This window comes from Scyliorhinus torazame, chromosome 3 (genome assembly GCF_047496885.1).
Source record: "Scyliorhinus torazame isolate Kashiwa2021f chromosome 3, sScyTor2.1, whole genome shotgun sequence".
Lineage (NCBI taxonomy): Eukaryota > Metazoa > Chordata > Chondrichthyes > Carcharhiniformes > Scyliorhinidae > Scyliorhinus > Scyliorhinus torazame.
In genome coordinates, this window is record NC_092709.1 from 279,670,563 (window position 1) to 279,690,372 (window position 19,810).

A 19,810-nucleotide genomic window follows, 5' to 3' on the forward strand; every position below is an offset into this window, starting at 1 on the left:
CCTGGTGGTGAAAACGGAGATCCACGAGGCACAACACAAAAGATGTGTGGAAAGGCTGGAGGTGCTGGAGAATAATGCGAGGAGGAAGAACCTAAGGATTCTTGGTCTTCCCGAAGGTGCAGAAGGGGCGGACGTCAGGGCATATGTGAGCACGATGCTGCACTCGTTAATGGGATCGGAGGCCCCGACGGGTCCGCTGGAGGTGGAGGGAGCCCATCAGGTTATGGCGCGAAGACCGAGGCCTGGAGAAATTCCTCGAGCAATAGTGGTGAGATTTCTCCGATATAAGGACAGAGAGGTGGTCCTCAGATGGGCAAAGAAAACTCGGAGCAGTAGGTGGGAGAATGCGGTGATCCGCGTATATCAAGATTGGAGTGCGGAGGTGGCGAGAAGGAGGGCAAGCTTTAATCGGGCCAAGGCGGTGTTGCATAAAAGGAAGGTCAAATTCGGAATGCTGCAACCGGCAAGACTGTGGGTCACACATCTAGGGAAACACCACTACTTCGAAACGGCAGATGAGGCGTGGACATTTATTGTCGAGGAGAAGCTGGAGTGAGCGGGCCAGAAAAAGAACGTTTGGGACAAAAGTGGGGGGGGTGAATTTGTGGGATGAAGGGGGAAAAGGGGGAAGAGAGGACTTCCCAAGTTGTTAAACCTGCGACCCTGTAATTTCTCTCTCTTCCTCATGTCGTGGGGGAGGGAGTGAGGGAGGATGAGGAGCTGAGGGCGCCGGCCATTGGGGGCGGGGCCAAAAGGGAAGTGCGGGCTTTGTTCCCGCGCTATGGTAATCATGGCGGGAAGCAGGAAGGAGGGGGCCTCGCACAGTCTGAGCCAAGGTCACGGGGGGAAGCCGAGGTCGGCCAGAGTTTGCTGACTTCTGGGAGCAACATGGGGGGTGCAATTACGCTAGCTTGGGATCGAGCGGGGGGGGGGGTTAACTGGGTTGCTGCTGCTGGGGAGAAGGGGGAGCTGGTATGGGAGGGGGGGTCGGGGCGGGGGGGGGGCGCCGCCTGGGGGGGATACAGCTACGTGGGAACCGGGTGAGGAGCTGGATTGAAAAAGGAAATGGCTAGTCGTCAAGGGGGGGGGGGGGGGGGGGGGGGGGGGGGGGGGGGGGGGGGGGTAAAGAGCCCCCCAACCCGGTTGATCACGTGGAATGTGAGAGGGCTGAACGGGCCGATTAAGAGGGCACGGGTACTCGCACACGTAAAGAAACTTAAGGCAGATGTGGTTATGCTTCAGGAGACGCATCTGAAGCTGATAGACCAGGTTAGACTTCGCAAAGGATGGGTGGGGCAGGTGTTTCATTCGGGGCTAGATGCAAAAAACAGGAGGGTGGCCATACTAGTGGGGAAGCGGGTAATATTTGAGGCAAAGACTATAGTGGCGGATAGTGGGGGCAGATACGTGATGGTGAGTGGCAAACTGCAAGGGGAGGCGGTGGTATTAGTGAACGTGTATGCCCCGAACTGGGATGATGCCAATTTTATGAGGCGTATGTTAGGACGAATCCCGGACCAGAAGTGGGGAAGTTGGTAATGGGTGGAGACTTTAATACGGTGCTGGACCCAGGGCTGGACAGATCGAGGTCCAGGACCGGAAGGAGGACGGCTGCAGCTAGGGTGCTTAAGGATTTTATGGAGCAGATGGGAGGAGTAGATCCCTGGAGATTTAGTAGACCTAGGAGTAAGGAGTTTTCGTTTTTCTCCTATGTACACAAAGTATTTTCACGAATAGATTTTTTTGTTTTGGGAAGGGCACTGATCCCAAAGGTGACGGGGACGGAGTACACGGCTATAGCCATCTCGGATCATGCTCCACATTGGGTGGACCTGGAGATAGGGGAAGAAAAACAACAGCTTCCACCCTGGAGAATGGACATGGGATTATTGGCAGATGAGGGGGGGTGTTTAAGGGTGAGGGGGTGTATTGAAAGGTACTTGGAAATTAATGATAATGGGGAGGTACAGGTGGGAGTGGTCTGGGAGGCACTGAAGGCAGTGGTTAGAGGGGAGCTGATATCTATTCGGGCACATAAAGGAAAGCAGGAGGGTAGGGAAAGGGAGCGGTTGTTGAAAGAACTTCTGAGGGTGGACAGACAATACCCGGAGGCACCGGAGGAGGGACTGTACAGGGAAAGGCAAAGGCTACATGTAGAATTTGACTTGTTGACTACGGGTAATTCAGAGGCACAATGGAGGAAGGCACAGGGTGTACAGTACGAATATGGGGAGAAGGCGAGTAGGTTGTTGGCCCACCAACTGAGGAAAAGGGGAGCAGCGAGGGAGATAGGAGGGGTGAGAGATGAGGAGGGAGAGATGGAGCGGGGAGCGGAGAGAGTGAATGGAGTGTTCAAGGCATTTTATGAAAGATTACATGAAGCGCAGCCCTCGGACGGGAAGGAGAGAATGATGTGCTTTCTGGATCAGCTGGAATTTCCTAAGGTGGAGGAGCAGGAGAGAGTGGGGCTGGGAGCACAGATTGAGACGGAGGAAGTAGTGAAAGGGATTGGGAGCATGCAGGCGGGGAAGGCCTCGGGACCAGACGGATTCCCAGTTGAATTCTATAAGAAATATTTGGACTTGCTGGCCCCGCTACTGATGAGAACCTTTAATGAGGCGAGGGAAAGGGGGCAGCTGCCCCCGACTATGTCAGAGGCAACGATATCGCGCCTCCTAAAGAAGGAAAAGGACCCGCTGCAATGCGGGTCCTATAGGCCTATTTCCCTCCTGAATGTGGACGCTAAGATTCTGGCCAAGGTAATGGCAATGAGGATAGAGGATTGTGTCCCGGGAGTGGTCCATGAGGACCAAACTGGGTTTGTGAAGGGGAGACAGCTAAATACAAATATACGGAGGCTGCTAGGGGTAATGATGATGCCCCCACCAGAGGGGGAAGCGGAGATAGTGGTGGCGATGGATGCCGAGAAAGCATTTGATAGAGTGGAGTGGGATTATTTGTGGGAGGTGTTGAGGAGATTTGGCTTTGGGGACGGGTATATCAGGTGGGTACAGTTGCTGTATAGGGCCCCGATGGCGAGCGTGGTCACGAATGGACGGGGGTCTGACTATTTTCGGCTCCATAGAGGGACGAGGCAGGGATGTCCTCTGTCCCCGTTATTGTTTGCATTGGCGATTGAACCCCTGGCCATGGCACTGAGGGGTTCCAGGAAGTGGAGGGGAGTACTTAGGGGGGGGAGAAGAACACCGGGTATCTCTGTATGCGGATGATTTGTTGCTATATGTGGCGGACCCAGTGGAGGGGATGCCAGAGATAATGCGGATACTTGGGGAGTTTGGGGATTTTTCAGGGTATAAACTGAACATGGGGAAAAGTGAGTTATTTGTGGTGCATCCGGGGGAGCAGAGCAGACAGATAGAGGATTTACCGTTGAGGAAGGTAACAAGGGACTTCCGGTACCTGGGGATCCAGATAGCCAAGAATTGGGGTACATTACATAGGCTTAATTTAACACGGTTGGTGGAACAGATGGAGGAGGATTTCAAGAGATGGGACATGGTGTCCCTGTCATTGGCAGGTAGGGTGCAGGCGGTTAAAATGGTGGTCCTCCCGAGATTCCTTTTTGTGTTCCAGTGCCTCCCGGTGGTGATCACGAAGGCTTTTTTCAAAAGAATTGAGAAGAGCATTATGAGTTTTGTGTGGGCTGGGAAGACCCCGAGAGTGAGGCGGGGATTCTTGCAGCGTAGTAGGGACGGGGACGGGGGCTGGCACTACCGAGCCTAAGTGAGTACTACTGGGCCGCCAATGTTTCAATGGTGTGTAAGTGGATGGGAGAAGGGGAGGGAGCAGCATGGAAGAGATTGGAGAGGGCGTCCTGCAGGGGGACTAGCCTGCAAGCAATGGTGACGGCGCCGTTGCCGTTCTCACCAAAGAAATACACCACAAGCCCGGTGGTGGTGGCTACATTGAAAATTTGGGGGCAGTGAAGACGGCATAGGGGAGGGACGGGAGCTTCGGTGCGGTCTCCGATAAGAAACAATCATAGGTTCGTTCCGGGGAGAATGGATGGGGGATTTGGAGCATGGCAGAGAGCTGGGATTGTGCAACTGAGGGATCTGTTCTTGGACGGGACGTTTGCGAGTCTGGGAGCGCTGATGGAGAAATATAGGTTGCCCCAAGGGAATGCATTTCGGTATATGCAATTGAGGGCTTTTGTGAGGCAACAGGTGAGGGAATTCCCGCAGCTCCCGACGCAGGAAGTGCAGGATAGAGTGAAACCCAGAGACATGGGTGGGGGACGGTAAGGTGGCGGACATATACAGGGAGATGAGGGACGAGGGGGAGATCATGGTAGATGAGCTGAAAGGGAAATGGGAAGAAGAACTGGGGGAGGAGATTGAGGAGGGGCTGTGGGCTGATGCCCTACGTAGGGTAAACTCATCGTCCTCATGTGCCAGGCTAAGCCTGATACAATTTAAGGTGCTACACAGGGCGCATATGACTGGAGCACGGCTTAATAAATTTTTTGGGGTAGAGGATAGGTGTGCGAGATGCTCGAGAGGCCCAGCGAATCACACCCACATGTTCTGGTCATGCCCAGCACTACAGGGGTTCTGGGTGGGGGTGGCAAAGGTGCTTTCGAAGGTGGTGGGGGTCCGTGTCGAACCAAGCTGGGGGTTGGCTATATTTGGGGTTGCAGAAGAGCCGGGAGTGCAGGAGGCGAGAGAGGCTGACGTGTTGGCCTTTGCGTCCCTTGTAGCCCGGCGCAGGATATTGTTAATGTGGAAGGAAGCCAAACCCCCGGGTGTGGAGACCTGGATAAACGATATGGCAGGGTTTATAAAGTTAGAACGGATTAAGTTTGTGTTAAGGGGTTCGGCTCAGGGGTTCACCAGGCGGTGGCAACCGTTCGTCGACTACCTCACAGAAAGATAGAGGGAATGGAAAAGAAGTAGACAACAGCAGCAACCCAGGGGGTAGGGGGGGGGGGGGGGGGGAGGGAAGGGCGGGGGGGGGGGGGAGGAATCGGACGGACTCTCAGGGATGTTATTGTATATGTATAGGTATGTGGTATATGTAATTGTATATTGGATTGTTGGATTGTATTTTTGGAGAGTATTTATTTTGGACAAGGCAGTTGCCATTTAGTTTTGTTTTTTGTTTTTGTTTATATATTACTTATTTATTTGTTTAAAACTGGCCACGGTTATTTATATTGCTTTATTGTTGTGTAAAAGAAACACTACGTATTGTTATGTTTGGCCAAAAAACTTGAATAAAATATATATATTTTTAAAAATGTTTTGTCTTATCACATGGCTTCAGTGATGTCATTGTGTGGGTGGAGCTGGGCTGTGGCCCTGAGTTTTACTTTCATTTTGCTTTGGGCTTGTTTTGGTAGCTCTTGAGTATTTTGCTGTCGTTTTCACATTTGGCTGCTGTATTTAGACAGACAAGTCTCTCTACCTTCAGTTTAAAAGCTGTTTCCAGACTGCTTGATAACTTGAAAATAAATAATTGTTTTCTGGAAGAAATTCAAACCTGCTGTTTTGGAAAGGACACAAGAGCATCCAAACCAGGTCTTGAGTGCTGTGTGCTTTGAAAAGGATTTTCAGGTTTATGGGATCTTGTTATTATGTTGGAACAGCTTATGGGAGAAATTTATAAAGGGTTATACATAGAATACTGTAGCTGTGTGGGTTATTTATGTTGGATAAAAATGCTTACTGTGTGTGTTTAAAATATGTTAACTAAATTCGTAGACTAAACTTTGTTTTTGATTAAAAGTGCTTACAGCCTCTGTTGAATAACACCTGTAGGGCAGGCCCTTGTGTTCATTGTAACCAAACTAAATAAACAGTTGTAGGTCAGGTGAACTCCATGATATACCTTTGGAGTTTTCTAAACCCTGGCTCATAACATGACTAAGCAAAATATAAATGATGCATGCGTTGTAATGCAACAAAATAACCCAAACCAAAACAAATTCACACAGGGTAATTATGGATTGTGAAACTGCAGGTTTGCTGCATTAGCAATTTCCATCATTACTATCATCCCTCTTTTTACTTCCCATTGAGGTATTGGTAGCTTATGGATAGACTTTCACCCTTGGCGGGTGCGCTCAGCGGGCGGAACCAGAAGCGGCCGTGAATCTTGTTCCCGCCCACATCCAATTTCAAGTTGCGATATTACGCTGGCTATCTCTTAAGTGGCAGCCAGCACGATTCGCAGTCGAATTGGTGGAGCAGGTCTGACGTAAGCAACTGCGCGGCGGGCACCGGGACGAATGGTGGCTCGCCGCGAATTCAAAAGTAGCCTCCACGCACTGCAGAAGAATACTGTGCAAGTCAAGGAAGCAGCAGGCCACACCAGGTGGGAAGGAGTTCAGGGGGCCAGCCGCACCCAGTTTCCCAGATAAATGCCTCCGGGTCCTGGTTGAGGCGGTGACAGCGAGGAGGGACGTTCTGATGCTGAGAGCGGGGAGGAGGAAGCCACACAACTTCACCAAGAATGCATGGAGAAGGTGGCTGTTGAGATCAGTAGCCATAAGCGCATCTGGCGAACCTGGATCCAGTGCCAGAGAAGGTTCAATGACCTTCTGCGCTCAGCATATTTGAGTGGTGAATTGGCATTGACCTGGGCAGCACGGTAGCATAGTGGTTAGCACAATTGCTTCACAGCTCCAGGGTCCCAGGTTCGAAACCCGGCTGGGTCACTGTCTGTGCGGAGTCTGCATGTTCTCCCCGTGTCTGCGTGGGTTTCCTCCGGGTGCTCCGGTTTCCTCCCACAGTCCAAAGATGTGCGGGTTAGGTGGATTGGCCATCGAAAATTGCCCTTAGTGTCCAAAAAAGGTTAAGTGGGGGTTCCTGGGTTACGGGGATAGGGTAGATACGTGGGCTTGAGTAGGGTGCAGACTCGATGGGCTAAATGGCCTCCTTCTGCACTGTAAATTGTATGAATGGGACACAGAGCAAGAGGTCATCCATCATTGCGATCAAGTATGCAGGTCTCATCTAGTCTCAGATCACTCATTTGCTGGTGCCTCCTAAGGCTGGAGGTCTATCAGAGGTCCAGGTGTCCAGGGAGGTTGGTAACATTCTCCAGCACTCGGGGGTGTTTTAGAGTCCTACAGCACAGAAAAGGCCTTTCAGCCCATCGTGTCTGTGTCAGTCAAAAACACACTGATCAATCTAATCCCATTTTCCAGCACTTGGCCCACTGCCTTGTATGCGGGTATGCCTTGGGATTGCAAGCGGACATCTAAATACTTGTTAAAATGTTATGAGGGTCTCTTCTTCCACCACCCTTTCAGGCAGTGAGGTCCAAACTCCCACCACCCTCTAGGTGAAAACGTTTTTCCTCACATCCCCTCTAAACCTCCTGCCCTTCACCTTAAATCTGGTCATTGATTCCCCCCACCTTTGCAAAATTACGCTGGCTATCACTTAAGTGGCAGCCAGCACGATTCGCAGTCGAATTGGTGGAGCGGGTCTGGCGTATCTCAGTCACAGCGACCGGGGGAAATATTTCTTCCTGTCTACTCTATCTATGCTCCTCATAATTTTATACATCTCAATCATGTCAGTCTCCTCTGCTCTAAGGAAAACAACCCAAGTATATCCAATCTCTTCATAACAAAAACTCTCCAACCCAGGCAACATCCTGGTAAATCTCCTCTGAACGCTTTACAGCGCTATCATAACCCTACTATAATGTGGATTCTATAACTTCACTCAATACTCTAACTGTGGCCTAACCAACATTTTATACAGTTCCAGCATAACCTCCCTGATCTTAAACTCTATGCACAGCTAATAAAGGCAAGTGTACTGTCATAATATACACCACAGTATGTCATGGTGCAGATACACACACACTGATGGACACACAGCAGGACCAATCAACGCACACAACACTGCAGCCAATCACCAGTTAGAGCACACTCACTGTAAAGACATGGGGCATCAGAGTTCCCGCTCATTCGGGATGTAGCCTCCTAGAAGGACAGAGCTTACAGCTTACAGCACAGATCTTCACCATGTGCTGAGTGTATAGACTGGTTCAGACAGACATAGGTCTTCAGTTTAATCTAACATCGTGTTAATCCACAGTGAAAGTATGTTCAACAGTTTCTAACTTAATAAAATAGTGTTGCCCTATTTTAAGTGTTGGTGGCCTGTATGTGTTCCACGGATCCAGAGCACCCAACACACCATGATGCCAGGAGTTGAGGGATACTAGAACTTCTTAGACCTACCTGCAAGTGATCTGCCTTCCACCGGCATACAGCCATCCTGCAAAATGGACAGCGTCCGCCCGCCGCCGCCGCTCCGCATCACCGGTAACCTGGGGGCCAACTGGAAGATGTTCAAACAACGCTTCCAGCTCTACCATGAAGCCACAGACTGGGAAGCTGCCTCGGACAACAGGAAGATCGCTCTCTTCCTATCCACGGCCGGGGACCATGCCATTCACATTTTCAATTCTCTCACCTTTGCTGATGATGAAGATAAATCAAAATTCAAGACGGTCCTCCTCAAGTTTGACAGTCACTGCGACATCGAGGTGAATGAAAGTTTCAAGCGCTATGTATTCCAACAGCGTTTGCAGGGTAAGGATGAACATTTCCAGTCCTTTCACACCCACCTCCACACCCTTGCGCAGTCCTGTAATTACGGGCCCACATCCGACTCCATGATACACGACCAGATCGTTTTCGGTGTTCAGTCGGACTCCCTACGCCAGCAGCTCCTCAAGGTAAAGCAGCTCACCCTAGCAAACACACAATACAGAATTTACAATGCAGAAGGAGGCCATTCGGCCTATCGAGTCTGCACCGGCTCTTTTTGAAAGAGCATCCCACTCCATCCCCATAACCCAGTAACCCCACCCAACACGAAGGGCAATTTTGGACACTAAGGGCAATTTTAGCATGACCAATCCACCTAACGTGCACATCTTTGGACTGTGGGAGGAAACAGGAGCACCCGGAGGAAACCCACGCACACACGGGGAGAACGTGCAGACTCCGCACAGACAGTGACCCAGTGGGGAATCGAACCTGGGACTCTGGAGCTGTGAAGCAATTGTGCTAACCACTATGCTACCGTGCTGCCCATGCTATACTATGCTAGCGATTGCCATCGAGACCTGCGTGCTACATGAACACGCCACTAGTCGGTATTCCCACATCCAAGCGGCTGAAACGGTGCGGCAAGGTCCCCACGAGGCAGAACAGGTCCAAGCAATCGAGCAACTCCAGGGCCTCAGCCTGGATGAGGGCGGCCATTTCGCGCACTTTTCGCGGACTCCCGTGCTTGTGCGCACCGAACGAGGGGACGTCGACAAACGTACTGTGCAGGCACGCACCACGTACGACCGCACCGCGCATGCGCGGTGGCGCAGCGAACGTAATGACTCTACAACGTGCGGCAACTGTGGCTCCACCCACTTAAAGCGGCAATGCCTTGCCAAATCCTGACGATGCCTGAGATGTGGCAAACTTGGCCACTATGCTGCTTTATGCAGATCAGCTCAGCCTGCCAACTCATATCGCTCCAGCCAGCCTCGCAGGAATGTCCGGGCCATTCAACCCACGGTCACCGAGTCCGATGCGGACCTACTACCCGATATTGACACCGAGGACCCGAAGGCACCTTTTCGAGTCGGTATCTTTACAAAAAACAGGGTGTCCCCAAAGCAAAGAATCCAGCCTCTATCGGTACAGAGCATCTATCCGGACGATGAGTGGTGTGCCACCCTGACGGTCAACCGGTCGCAAATACGATTCCGCCTGGACACTGGTGCTTCCGCCAATCTCATTGCACGGTCTGACCTCCAAAGCCTTCGTGTCAAGCCAGCCATCCTCCCATCAGCCTGCCAGCTATTAGATTATAATGGCAATGCATTTGCTGCCAGCGGCTCGTGCCAACTTAAAGTGACGCACAAGTCACGCAAAGCCATCCTTCCCTTTGAAATCGTGGGCTCCTTGAAAGCCTTCCTGCTTGGCGCGCAGGCATGCAAGCTGTTGAACCTAGTTCAGAGGGTTCACTCTCTCTCTCCTGCTGGCGTGTCTGCCTTTCAGACACTGACTTCAGGGCGCAGCTCGACGCCATTATCAACCAGTACCACGACATCTTCAAGGGCATGGGCACGCTCCCGTACACCTACAAGATTTTATTAAAACTGAATGCCACGCCTGTGGTGCACGCACCTCGCAGGGTCCCAGCATCCCTTAAGGACCGCCTCAAGCAGCAGCTGCAGGACCTCCAGACCAAGGAGTGATTTCCAAAGTCACGGAACCAACCGACTGGGTCAGTTCCATGGTATGTGAAAAAAAAGCCTTCCACCGAATTGAGAATTTGCATTGATCCCAAGGATCTGAATCGAAATATTATGAGGGAGCATTATCCAATTCCCAAGCGTGAAGAGCTCACATGTGAGATGGCTCGCGCCAAGCTCTTCACCAAACTCAACGCCTCAAAAGGATTCTGGAAAATCCAGCTCGATAAATCCAGCAGGAAACTTTGCATATTTAATACCCCCTTTGGCAGATATTGTTACAACAGGATGCCGTTTGGGATCATATCTGCATCAAAAGTGTTCCATAGGATTATGGAACAAATGATAGAAGGCATTGAAGGTGTTCGTGTCTATGTCGATGACATAATCATTTGGTTCACCACCCCGCAGGAGCATGTTAGTCGCCTCCAGCGCGTATTCAGATGTATACATGAGCATGGCCTCCACCTCAACAGGACCAAATGCTCTTTTGGTCAGACGGAACTCAAGTTCCTCGAGGACCACATCTCCCAATTGGGTGTGCAGCCGAAGGTAGCTGCAATCAAAGCTATGAAAACACCAGAGGACAAGAAGGCAGTCCTCCGATTTCTGGGCATGGTCAATTTTTTAGGGAAATTTATCCCTAACTTCGCCTCTCATACCACGGCTCTCAGGAACCTGGTCAGGAAGACGACAGGCTTCCAATAGCTCCCTGCCCACGAACACGAATGGAGAGAACTCAAAACAAAACTGACCACGGCCCCGGTCTTAGCTTTCTTTGATCCAGCAAAGGGGACCAAAATTTCGACCGATGCCAGTCAATCCGGCATTGGGGCAGTGCTCCTTCAACGTGATGAGGGCTCATCATGGGCCCCCATTGCATATGCGTCATGTGCGATGACCCCCACGGAGCAGCGCTACGCGCAGATAGAAAATGAGTGCCTGGGCCTTCTGACCGGTGTGGTTAAGTTTCACGATTATGTCTACGGACTTCCTCAATTCACCGTCGAGACCGATCATCGCCCGCTGGTCAATATAATACAGAAAGACTTGAACGACATGACGCCTCACCTCCAGCGAGAGGGGTGGGGGTGGGGGGGGGGGGGGGGAGCAAGCCTGGTGGTCTTCACCAGCCATGAGCTGGGAGCCCAGCCTTGGAGAAAGAGCATGGAGGAAGGTAGTCAGTTCAGAGTGGCTGGCATCTCTGAGGAAGTGTAGAAGCCAGCTATTTTCTATAGGTAAAAGATAGCTATTTAGCATTAAGCCCCTAGTCTATTAAATACCATTTTGAAACCCACTCATAACCTCAGGTCATTTCAAAACACACATTCAGTATTTCAAAACATAGCTTCATCAGAACACAGAAACAGATAGATTAAAACAGCATTCTTATTCAGCTAACAAATACATTTGCAAGATAAAGTGACCAAGGATAGGGCAGGCTCCATGGCAACGGCATAGTAACCTAAAGATACTATGTCCTCAGCAAGAATCCAGTTCAAGCAGCTTGCGATAAGGAAGCCGAATCGCATTCCATAACTCATACAGTTAAGTTAATGTTACCTATGAATGACAGACAGCTAAAACATCGAATCAAACTTATTTGATTCTAACCCAAACCAATTAGAATTACATTGGGGTGTATTTAGATGGCTAAAGTCTGATATGATTTGGTATAACCGTGTGGATTTTCGGCCATCTCTCTCTCTCTCTTTCATGAACCAATCTATACTTTGACTTAACTATTCGCTGTCTCTCTGTTTTTCATATTTCACTTTCTGACTTTGACTTTTGAAGTTATTGTGAGCTGTTTGCCTAAACAAGAAAATCATTTCTGTGATTGTTTGAAAGTTGAATTGTCTACAGATTGCCTCTCTGTGAGTCCAATGCTAGCTGGACTTATTAGAGAATAAGACTTTAAATGATTCTCAATTGTAATCAATAGAGACAAATAAAACAGATTCTTATTTGCACCTGAGAAGTTTTAACTCAAATTTCTACTGAGTTTTAGTGATCGCAAAGTGCCGCTAAAACCATCAAAACAACCTTGTTTTATGCGCTGGGCACTGAGAAGCTGAAATGTGACTAGCCAATCGCGATGGACAGCATTCACTATGATGTCAACGTTTGTGATGTGACTAATAAATGTAACCTTTTGTTTCCATCTATCAGATGAACCGTCCATCAAAGCCAGCCAAGCAGGCAGATGACATCCCCCTTGACTCCAGAGACTTGGCCGGCGCGCGCACAGCGTACCGCCGCTCAGCACCAGCATAGATACATTCATGCCGGAAGCCGGTATTGTCTTGGGAGAGTTGATAGGGCACAGCGGTGAGGGCACTTCACGTTTACACAGGTAGGTGGCGGAGGTTGTGGAGTGTCCAGAGCACCTGCGGTCGGAGGACTGCTGGAGTCAAGTGCCTTGATGAGTCTGAGGGTGATGAAGACCCTCTGAAGTCGCCAATATGGCGGCAAATGCTGAATGCCCGGTGGGATGCGCAGGGAGATCTGGCAGCGATCCTCTCGGTTTGGAGGATTCCTTGAGGAGCACGAGTGCTGTGGTAACCCTAAGCTCCGAGTGCACAGCCTCATCCATTGACAGAGAGGCAGCTCTAGGAATGCAATGATGCATTACTGGATTTGCACATGGATCTGCATGCCCTCACAGAGGCACTGACCTTAGGAGGTCAATGCCTTTGTGGGAGAAGGAGATGCCTACCGGTGTCACCCAGGATTGTCCAAGCTTTAATCGGTGAGCAAGGACTGACCTCAGAATGACAGCCGCAATGGCCGCCATCTCGCTGGACTTTTCTCACGGAGCCCCGGCCAAGGACAGCAGCTCCTTTGTCTCCCTACCAGTGTCCACTCCATGCCAGGAGTCCACGGTAACAAAGGGTTACCTGGCCATGTCATTGCTGCTCAGGCGTCGCAACGAGAACAGCAACCTGTCAGCAAGGGGGGAGCACCTAGACATAACAGTACGGCGGCATAGTGGTTAGCACTGCTGCCTCACAGTGCCCGGGATCCAGGTTTAATTCCAATCTTGGATGACTGTGTGGAGTTTGCACTTTCTCCCCGTGCCAGTGTGGGTTTCCTGCGGGTGCTCCAGTTTCTTCTCACAGTTCAAAGATGCACAGGTTAGGTGGATTGGCTATGATCAATACACGGGGTCATGGGGATAGGACAGGGGAGTAGGGCTCGGTAGTGTGCTCTTTTGGAGGGTTGGTGCAGGCTGATGAGCTGAATGGCCTCCTTCTTCAGTGTAAGGATTATTTGGAAAATATAAGTTTAAGGTACACTGGTCTCCACTGGGTGCTTTTGATTTGTTTGAAACAGAGATTGGGGGCTGGATTCTCCATTAACGGGACTATGTCCCCACGCCAGTGTCAAAACGCCTGAAAATCCTGGATCAAAGGGACACGAATTCCCAGCCCTGCAGGGGGCTAGCAGGGACCCTGAGGAGATCTCGCAGCTTTTGCTGCAGATACGGACCCCCGCACGTCCGGGTCGGAGGCCGCGCATGCGCACGGTGGCGTTCGCGCCGTGCTCATGGAGGACTCGGACCGCGAAGCTAGACCCACAAAGGAGACCCCCCGATTGGCCACGCGCCCGACCCCCGCACGAACATTCCCCGGCCGCCTATAAGAGCCCGCTGGCCTCCAATCCGCCCGCCCCCAACCAAGTTACCACTGTTGCTTCACAGCACCAGGGTCCTGAGTTCGATTCCTGGCTTGGGTCATTGACTGTGTGGAGTCTGCACGTCCTCCCAGTGTCTGCATGGGTTTCCTCCGGGTGCTCCGGATTCCTCCCACAAGTCCCGAAAGAAGTGCTTGTTAGCTGAATTGGACATTCTGAATTCTCCCTGAGTGTACCCGAACAGGCGCCAGAGTGTGGCGACTAGGGGATTTTCACAGTAACTTCATTGCATTGTTACGGTAAGCCTACTTGTGACACCAATAAAAATGAAAAGCATCAATTCATTTGGGCCACTTGCCCATTTGATGAGCTTAATATCGTACAGGCATCGTTAAATTCCAGGCGTTTGGGATTTTAACCCCCTTATTCACTTTTCTCATTATTTCCAGGTGTAGGGCTGATTGACGCCTGTACCCACCTAGCGAATTACCGCTCGAGTGCGCCTGATGTCATCACATGCTATTTAACAGACATCCGGGTCGGGCATGCGCCCACCTGGGAGACAGAATTCTACCCTAGGTGTGGGTTGAGAGATGCAAGGCTTAGGTCACGCTGCTACAATATCGCATTTAAAATTGGATTGAGAACAGTTTTGTCTGTTATTAGAACATAATTTGTTTATGGGCACAGAGTATTTTACAGTTACAGTGCTACTGAACATCCACCTCCATTTTCTTAATTCCACTGATACAGACAGATATACTAATCAAGTTAACCAATACATGATACTCATTCTTTCAGCTTTCATGCAGTGATCAAACCAAGAATGGATTATTGCAATCAGCCTTTTACTTTTAACCCTGATAGAATGCCAAGTCTCTAAACTTCACTTTTATTTTCACCTTTTGCAATATCAACCATACGCACATGATCCAAGTGATATCAGGAGCACAGGATATCTGTGTACTGTTCTTCTTAGCTTACCGACTGCATATATCCAAGATAAATGATGAGAATAAGCTTATAGTTGGTTCACCAATCAATTGTACTGCCATAACTTGAGGTATTCAGAAAAATATTTTGGATCAGAAATAAAAAGGTCAGCAACTTCCGATAAGAGCTCTCCTCAAAATAAAATCATATCATCTTGTTGTTTTAAACAGGCATCAACCTGATGGACATTTTATACATTTTCTGGATTTTTTTTCCATTTCAGATTTGCAGCCTTTTCACTGAAATCCTGAAGCAGGATTTCTGGGCTGCAGATCTTGTCATATAAAAACTAAGAACATGCAATAGAAGCAGTCATGTCATAAACCGAGAGTGCAGCATTATGAATGAAACATCTTGCTCCTTAAATATTAAAAGAACAAAAAACATTAACCTCAAGTTAAATTAGTGGAGTACTTACACCTACAGACAAAAATGAACACAGAAACAAGCGCTTCATCGCGACAGTTGTTTGCCACTCTTCTTCGTTCTTTGCTCTTCAAGTCACCGATAGATCTGCTAGAAAGTATCCGACTTCACAATTTCCTCAGAAACAAGTTTGCTTTGTACCAACAAATCAGCGAAAATACACATACTGGGTTCCATTGATCAGCCCCCTGCTCTTCTTCAGAGGCTGACGTGATTCTAGTTCAGACAATACAGAATTTCCATTGTGCTATGGTACAAGGGGGTTTCTGGAACACACATTTGTTTCTTAGTGAGATACCAATTTGCAATGACAAATTATTCATATTAAATAAACAAGGGAGCAAGAACGACATCATGTTGGCAGAGATAGCCAGGAAAGAGACTGTGTTGCTGCAAAATATAAATGATAGCGGCCTAAGTTGTGCAATAATATCTTGGCTGCCTTAACGTAGCATACTTGCATGTTGACTTTGGTAAATGTTTTAATAGATGAAGATTGGTTGATATCCGGATGTCATTTTATTAGTTTATGCCCAGGGCATGCATTACCAGAACAATAAAAATGGGGGGGGGGGGCAGGGGGGGGAAGAAACAGAACATGCCACAGCAAACGTTTTAAAAATAATATTGAGCTTTAATAGTTTTGAACCTAGCCCTCGCTGCTATAGCACAGCAATTATAATCTTTACATAGCTATTTACTAAGCTCAGGCTTGGGTTATTACTCTTACGAAGTGCTTGGAATTTGTGGTTTTATAAAATTTTAGCAGAGAAAGCAGCTATTAGTTCGGAGCACTACAGCAGAAAATAGCACAGCTACACCATAACCTTGCATGGCTGTGTCACACAGATCATAATCAGAATTTAGAACCAACATGCTTTGATAAGACAGAGCACATTTCATAGGTTGGAGAAGTTCCAGTGAACATGTTTATTATTTGATAAGAATGTCGCTGGCAAGGCCAGCATTTGTTATCCATTCCCAATTACCCTCGAGGAGGTGATGGGAACAACCTTCTTGAAATGCTGCAATCCATGTGGTGGAGGTACCCGCAGAGTATTGTTAGGGAGGAAGTTCCAGGATCTTGATCCGTCAACAATGAACGAACAATTTACGGGCAGCACGGTAGCCTTGTGGATAGCACAATTGCTTCACAGCTCCAGGGTCCCAGGTTCGATTCCGGCTTGGGTCACTGTCTGTGTGGAGTCTGCACATCCTCCCCGTGTGTGCGTGGGTTTCCTCCGGGTGCTCCGGTTTCCTCCCACAGTCCAAAGATGTGCAGGTTAGGTGGATTGGCCATGATAAATTGCCCTTAGTGTCCAAAATTGCCCTTAGTGTTGGGTGGGGTTAATGGGTTATGGAGATAGGGTGGCGGTGTGGACCTTGTGTAGGGTGCTCTTTCCAAGAGCCGGTGCAGACTCGATGGGCCGAATGGCCTCCTTCTGCACCGTAAATTCTATGAAAAATGATTGTTAGCATCACGGTAGCATACGTGGCTAGCACTGTGGCTTCACAGCACCAGGGTCCCAGATCGATTCCCCGCTGGGTCACTGTCTGTGCGGAGTCTGCACGTTCTCCCCGTGTGTGCGTGGGTTTCCTCCGGGTGCTCCGGTTTCCTCCCACAGTCCAAAGATGTGCAGGTTAGGTGGATTGGCCTTGCTAAGTTGCTCTTAGTGCCCAAAAAGGGTAGGAGGGCTTATTTGGTTACAGGGGTAGGGTGGAAGTGAGGGCTTAATGTGGGTCGGTGCAGACTTGATGGGCTGAGTGGCCTCCTTCTGCACTGTATGTTCTATGTTCTATAGATAATTACAAGTCAGTTTGGTGTGTGGCTTGGAGGGAACTTGCAGGTTGGAGGTTTGTCATACGTTTTCTATCCTAGTTCTTCAAGTTGATAGAGGTTGCAGGTTTAGAGGTGTTGCTCAGTATTTTCATGCGCTTAACTTTTATCGTATGCTGTTAAGATGGAAAATGACATCCCCTTTGGTTGAGTTATAAAACACTGCACATGAATGCTTGGTTGAGCTGTATGTACATTACATAACATGCACAGTCAAAGCAACCTGTCGATATTCAGTATCTATGTTGATGCATGGCCACTCAGGCAAGGTTCCAAACAGCAGACAGTGCAGCAACAGTTTGTGTCTTCAGAAAAGAAGGAAAATAAAGAGTGAAAAGAAACCTGCGCAGCGAGCAGACATGAATACAATATATTCCGTCCTCGAGAGCAAGTTCTAAGTTATTGGGTCAATTTACTAGTGAAAGGCAAACTATAAATCTCTTCTCAACAATAAATGCAAAAACTTTGCAAAGAAATTCTATGTCTGAAATCAAGTGTGATATTTGTAACATCCTTAGATTTTGAGCCAGATTTCATGGCCCAAATCTGGGCTGGAACGAAATGGGTGGTCAAATACAACGGTAGTGACATTGTGCATGTTGGTGTCCCACCTCCATTCCCAATGTCAGGGTGGGGTGCGTGAGGCTGTTGAGGCCAATAAAGCTTGTTAAGGGTTTGTTTGATAAAAGCCCATCTCTGTAAAGTTTTTTTAATGCTTGAGAGCTGTCGTTTAGGGGCAAAAGGACCCATGGCCGTCAGAATCGGTAGTAAAAGCTAGGAGAAACAAACCAGGTGGTGGGATCATTCGAGATGGAGGTGGTGGGGGATGCATAAATCAGCTGCTGAAAGGAAGCTAGTGATTACAGCAGGATCAACAAAAGTCAAAGGGTTTTCCCATTATAAATGTTAAGAAATGTTATGATATATATTGGACGGGATTCTCTCAGCCCGGGGCCGGGCTGGAGAATCCCCGCGACTGGCGCGAATCGCGCCACACTGCCTCGACGCCGGGACCTGGTTCTCCGCAGAGTGGAGAATCTGTGCCATTGGTGCCGGCTGTGGGGGGAGGGGGGGGGGGGGATTGAACCGGGGGTGGGGGGGCTCCAATGTGGCATGGCCCGCGATCGGGGCCTACCGTCTCTCTGGCTGGGGGCCTCCTTTCCTCCGCGCCGGCCCCTGTAGATCTGCGCCATGTTGCGTCGGGGCCAGCGCGGAGAAGGGAGACACCGCGCATGCACTCGTTGGTGTTGGTGCCACTGCGCATGCGCGGATTGGCGTTGGTCCCACTGCAGGGGCCAGAATTGCTGATCCTGAGGCCGTGTTGACGCCGTCGAGAAATGCGGCGGCGTTTCCGACGGCGTCAACACTTAGCCTCAGGATCAGAGAATCCCGCCCATTATTTTTGCACTGTTAACCTAAATGCACTATTCAAAAATTGTTATACACAAAATAAGGGGAACTCGGGCAAGTGTGCAAAACCTACCAGACTTTCAATATATTTATTTGTCAACCTACTGTGGTGCTTCAAATGGGGAGAATTAGACCGTGTTGTCTCCTGGTGAAGTAGAGGGTGGAGGTTATTAAAACCAGAGTTCCTAGTCAAGGGCTTGCAGACATTTTTCAAATTCCATTTTACATCATACATTCCATCCTTATATACCTTGATTTTCTGTTAATTTTTCAACTGCAGTATGTTCAGCAATTTGGGAAGCATGGGAAAAATCAGTTGGAGCACAGGAACATCTCTGTGGTGCAGGCTGAGAGCCTGAATGATACATAACTGAGGTGTTGAGCATTGCCAGAAGAGTATAATTACAGTATATTTACATTGGGTTTTCCTTACGGTTGTGAACAAACAAATTTAGAACAGAAAGGTAACCTGAAGTGAAGGCAGACAAGAGTTTTAGTATGCTTTTTAAAAAAATATATATTTTATTCAAGATTTTTTGGCCAAACATAACAATACGTAGTCTTTCTTTTACACAACAATAAAGCAATATAAATAACAGTGGAGTTTTAGTATGCTTGACATTAGGTTCAATGGCCTTGCTAACTCCACCTCCATGCAGTTGACTCCCTGATCTCAAATGAAATGCTACAGGCAGATATGAACAGGCACCTTTCTTTCTTTACGAGGGGAAGTAAAATCGCAGCAAAGTTTTTTTCATGTGTGCAGAATAATCAAAACAGAAAAGTTTCATATTCCACGCAATGCTGCCTTCCTGTTTTCATATTTCAGTTAATGCTAAGTTATGGCAAGTCACTTTCACTGAAACATTATATAACTACTTGAAACAGTATCACAAATGAAGCGAGTGCTGTTTACAAGCTCGATGAATAATAGTTGGCCAATCAATCTGCATTCATCACTTAACATCCAGTGTATATTTCAATTTTAGCTCAGCTACATGCACTAAAGCGAACACCTATGAGAGGTGACCTTCATGAGAGAACAGGCTATGTAAGTGATAAAAATATACGTCAATATTTTTTACACGTGGTCTGGAACTTTATCATTTAAATAAATAACAAATACAGTAAATCACCATGAAGCTCCAGTACAATACATACATTACACTGCATGCAGCAGTGCATATTACATATAGACATTTCTAGATATAGCCGGGGACATGAAGCTTTTAAACAGAAAGAAAGAATATTACTGGGAAAATA

General features: G+C 48.6%; 1 protein-coding gene across 5 annotated transcripts in view; it reads right to left on the reverse strand.

Annotated features, from left to right (window-relative positions):
* The window catches only part of rai14 (retinoic acid induced 14), a 379,848-nt gene that overhangs the window by 169,429 nt on the left and 190,609 nt on the right, over positions 1-19,810 (reverse strand). For 2 of the 5 annotated variants that reach the window (XM_072497310.1, XM_072497305.1), the window contains exon 1: positions 15,293-15,406. The exons of 2 other annotated variants lie outside the window; for them this stretch is intronic. In XM_072497310.1, the coding sequence (XP_072353411.1) occupies positions 15,293-15,331 (39 nt within the window). In that variant the 5' untranslated portion in view covers positions 15,332-15,406. Of the gene's footprint in view, positions 1-8,221; positions 8,344-15,292; positions 15,407-19,810 lie in introns of those variants that run through there. One more of the 5 variants, XM_072497309.1, reaches the window with a different exon arrangement.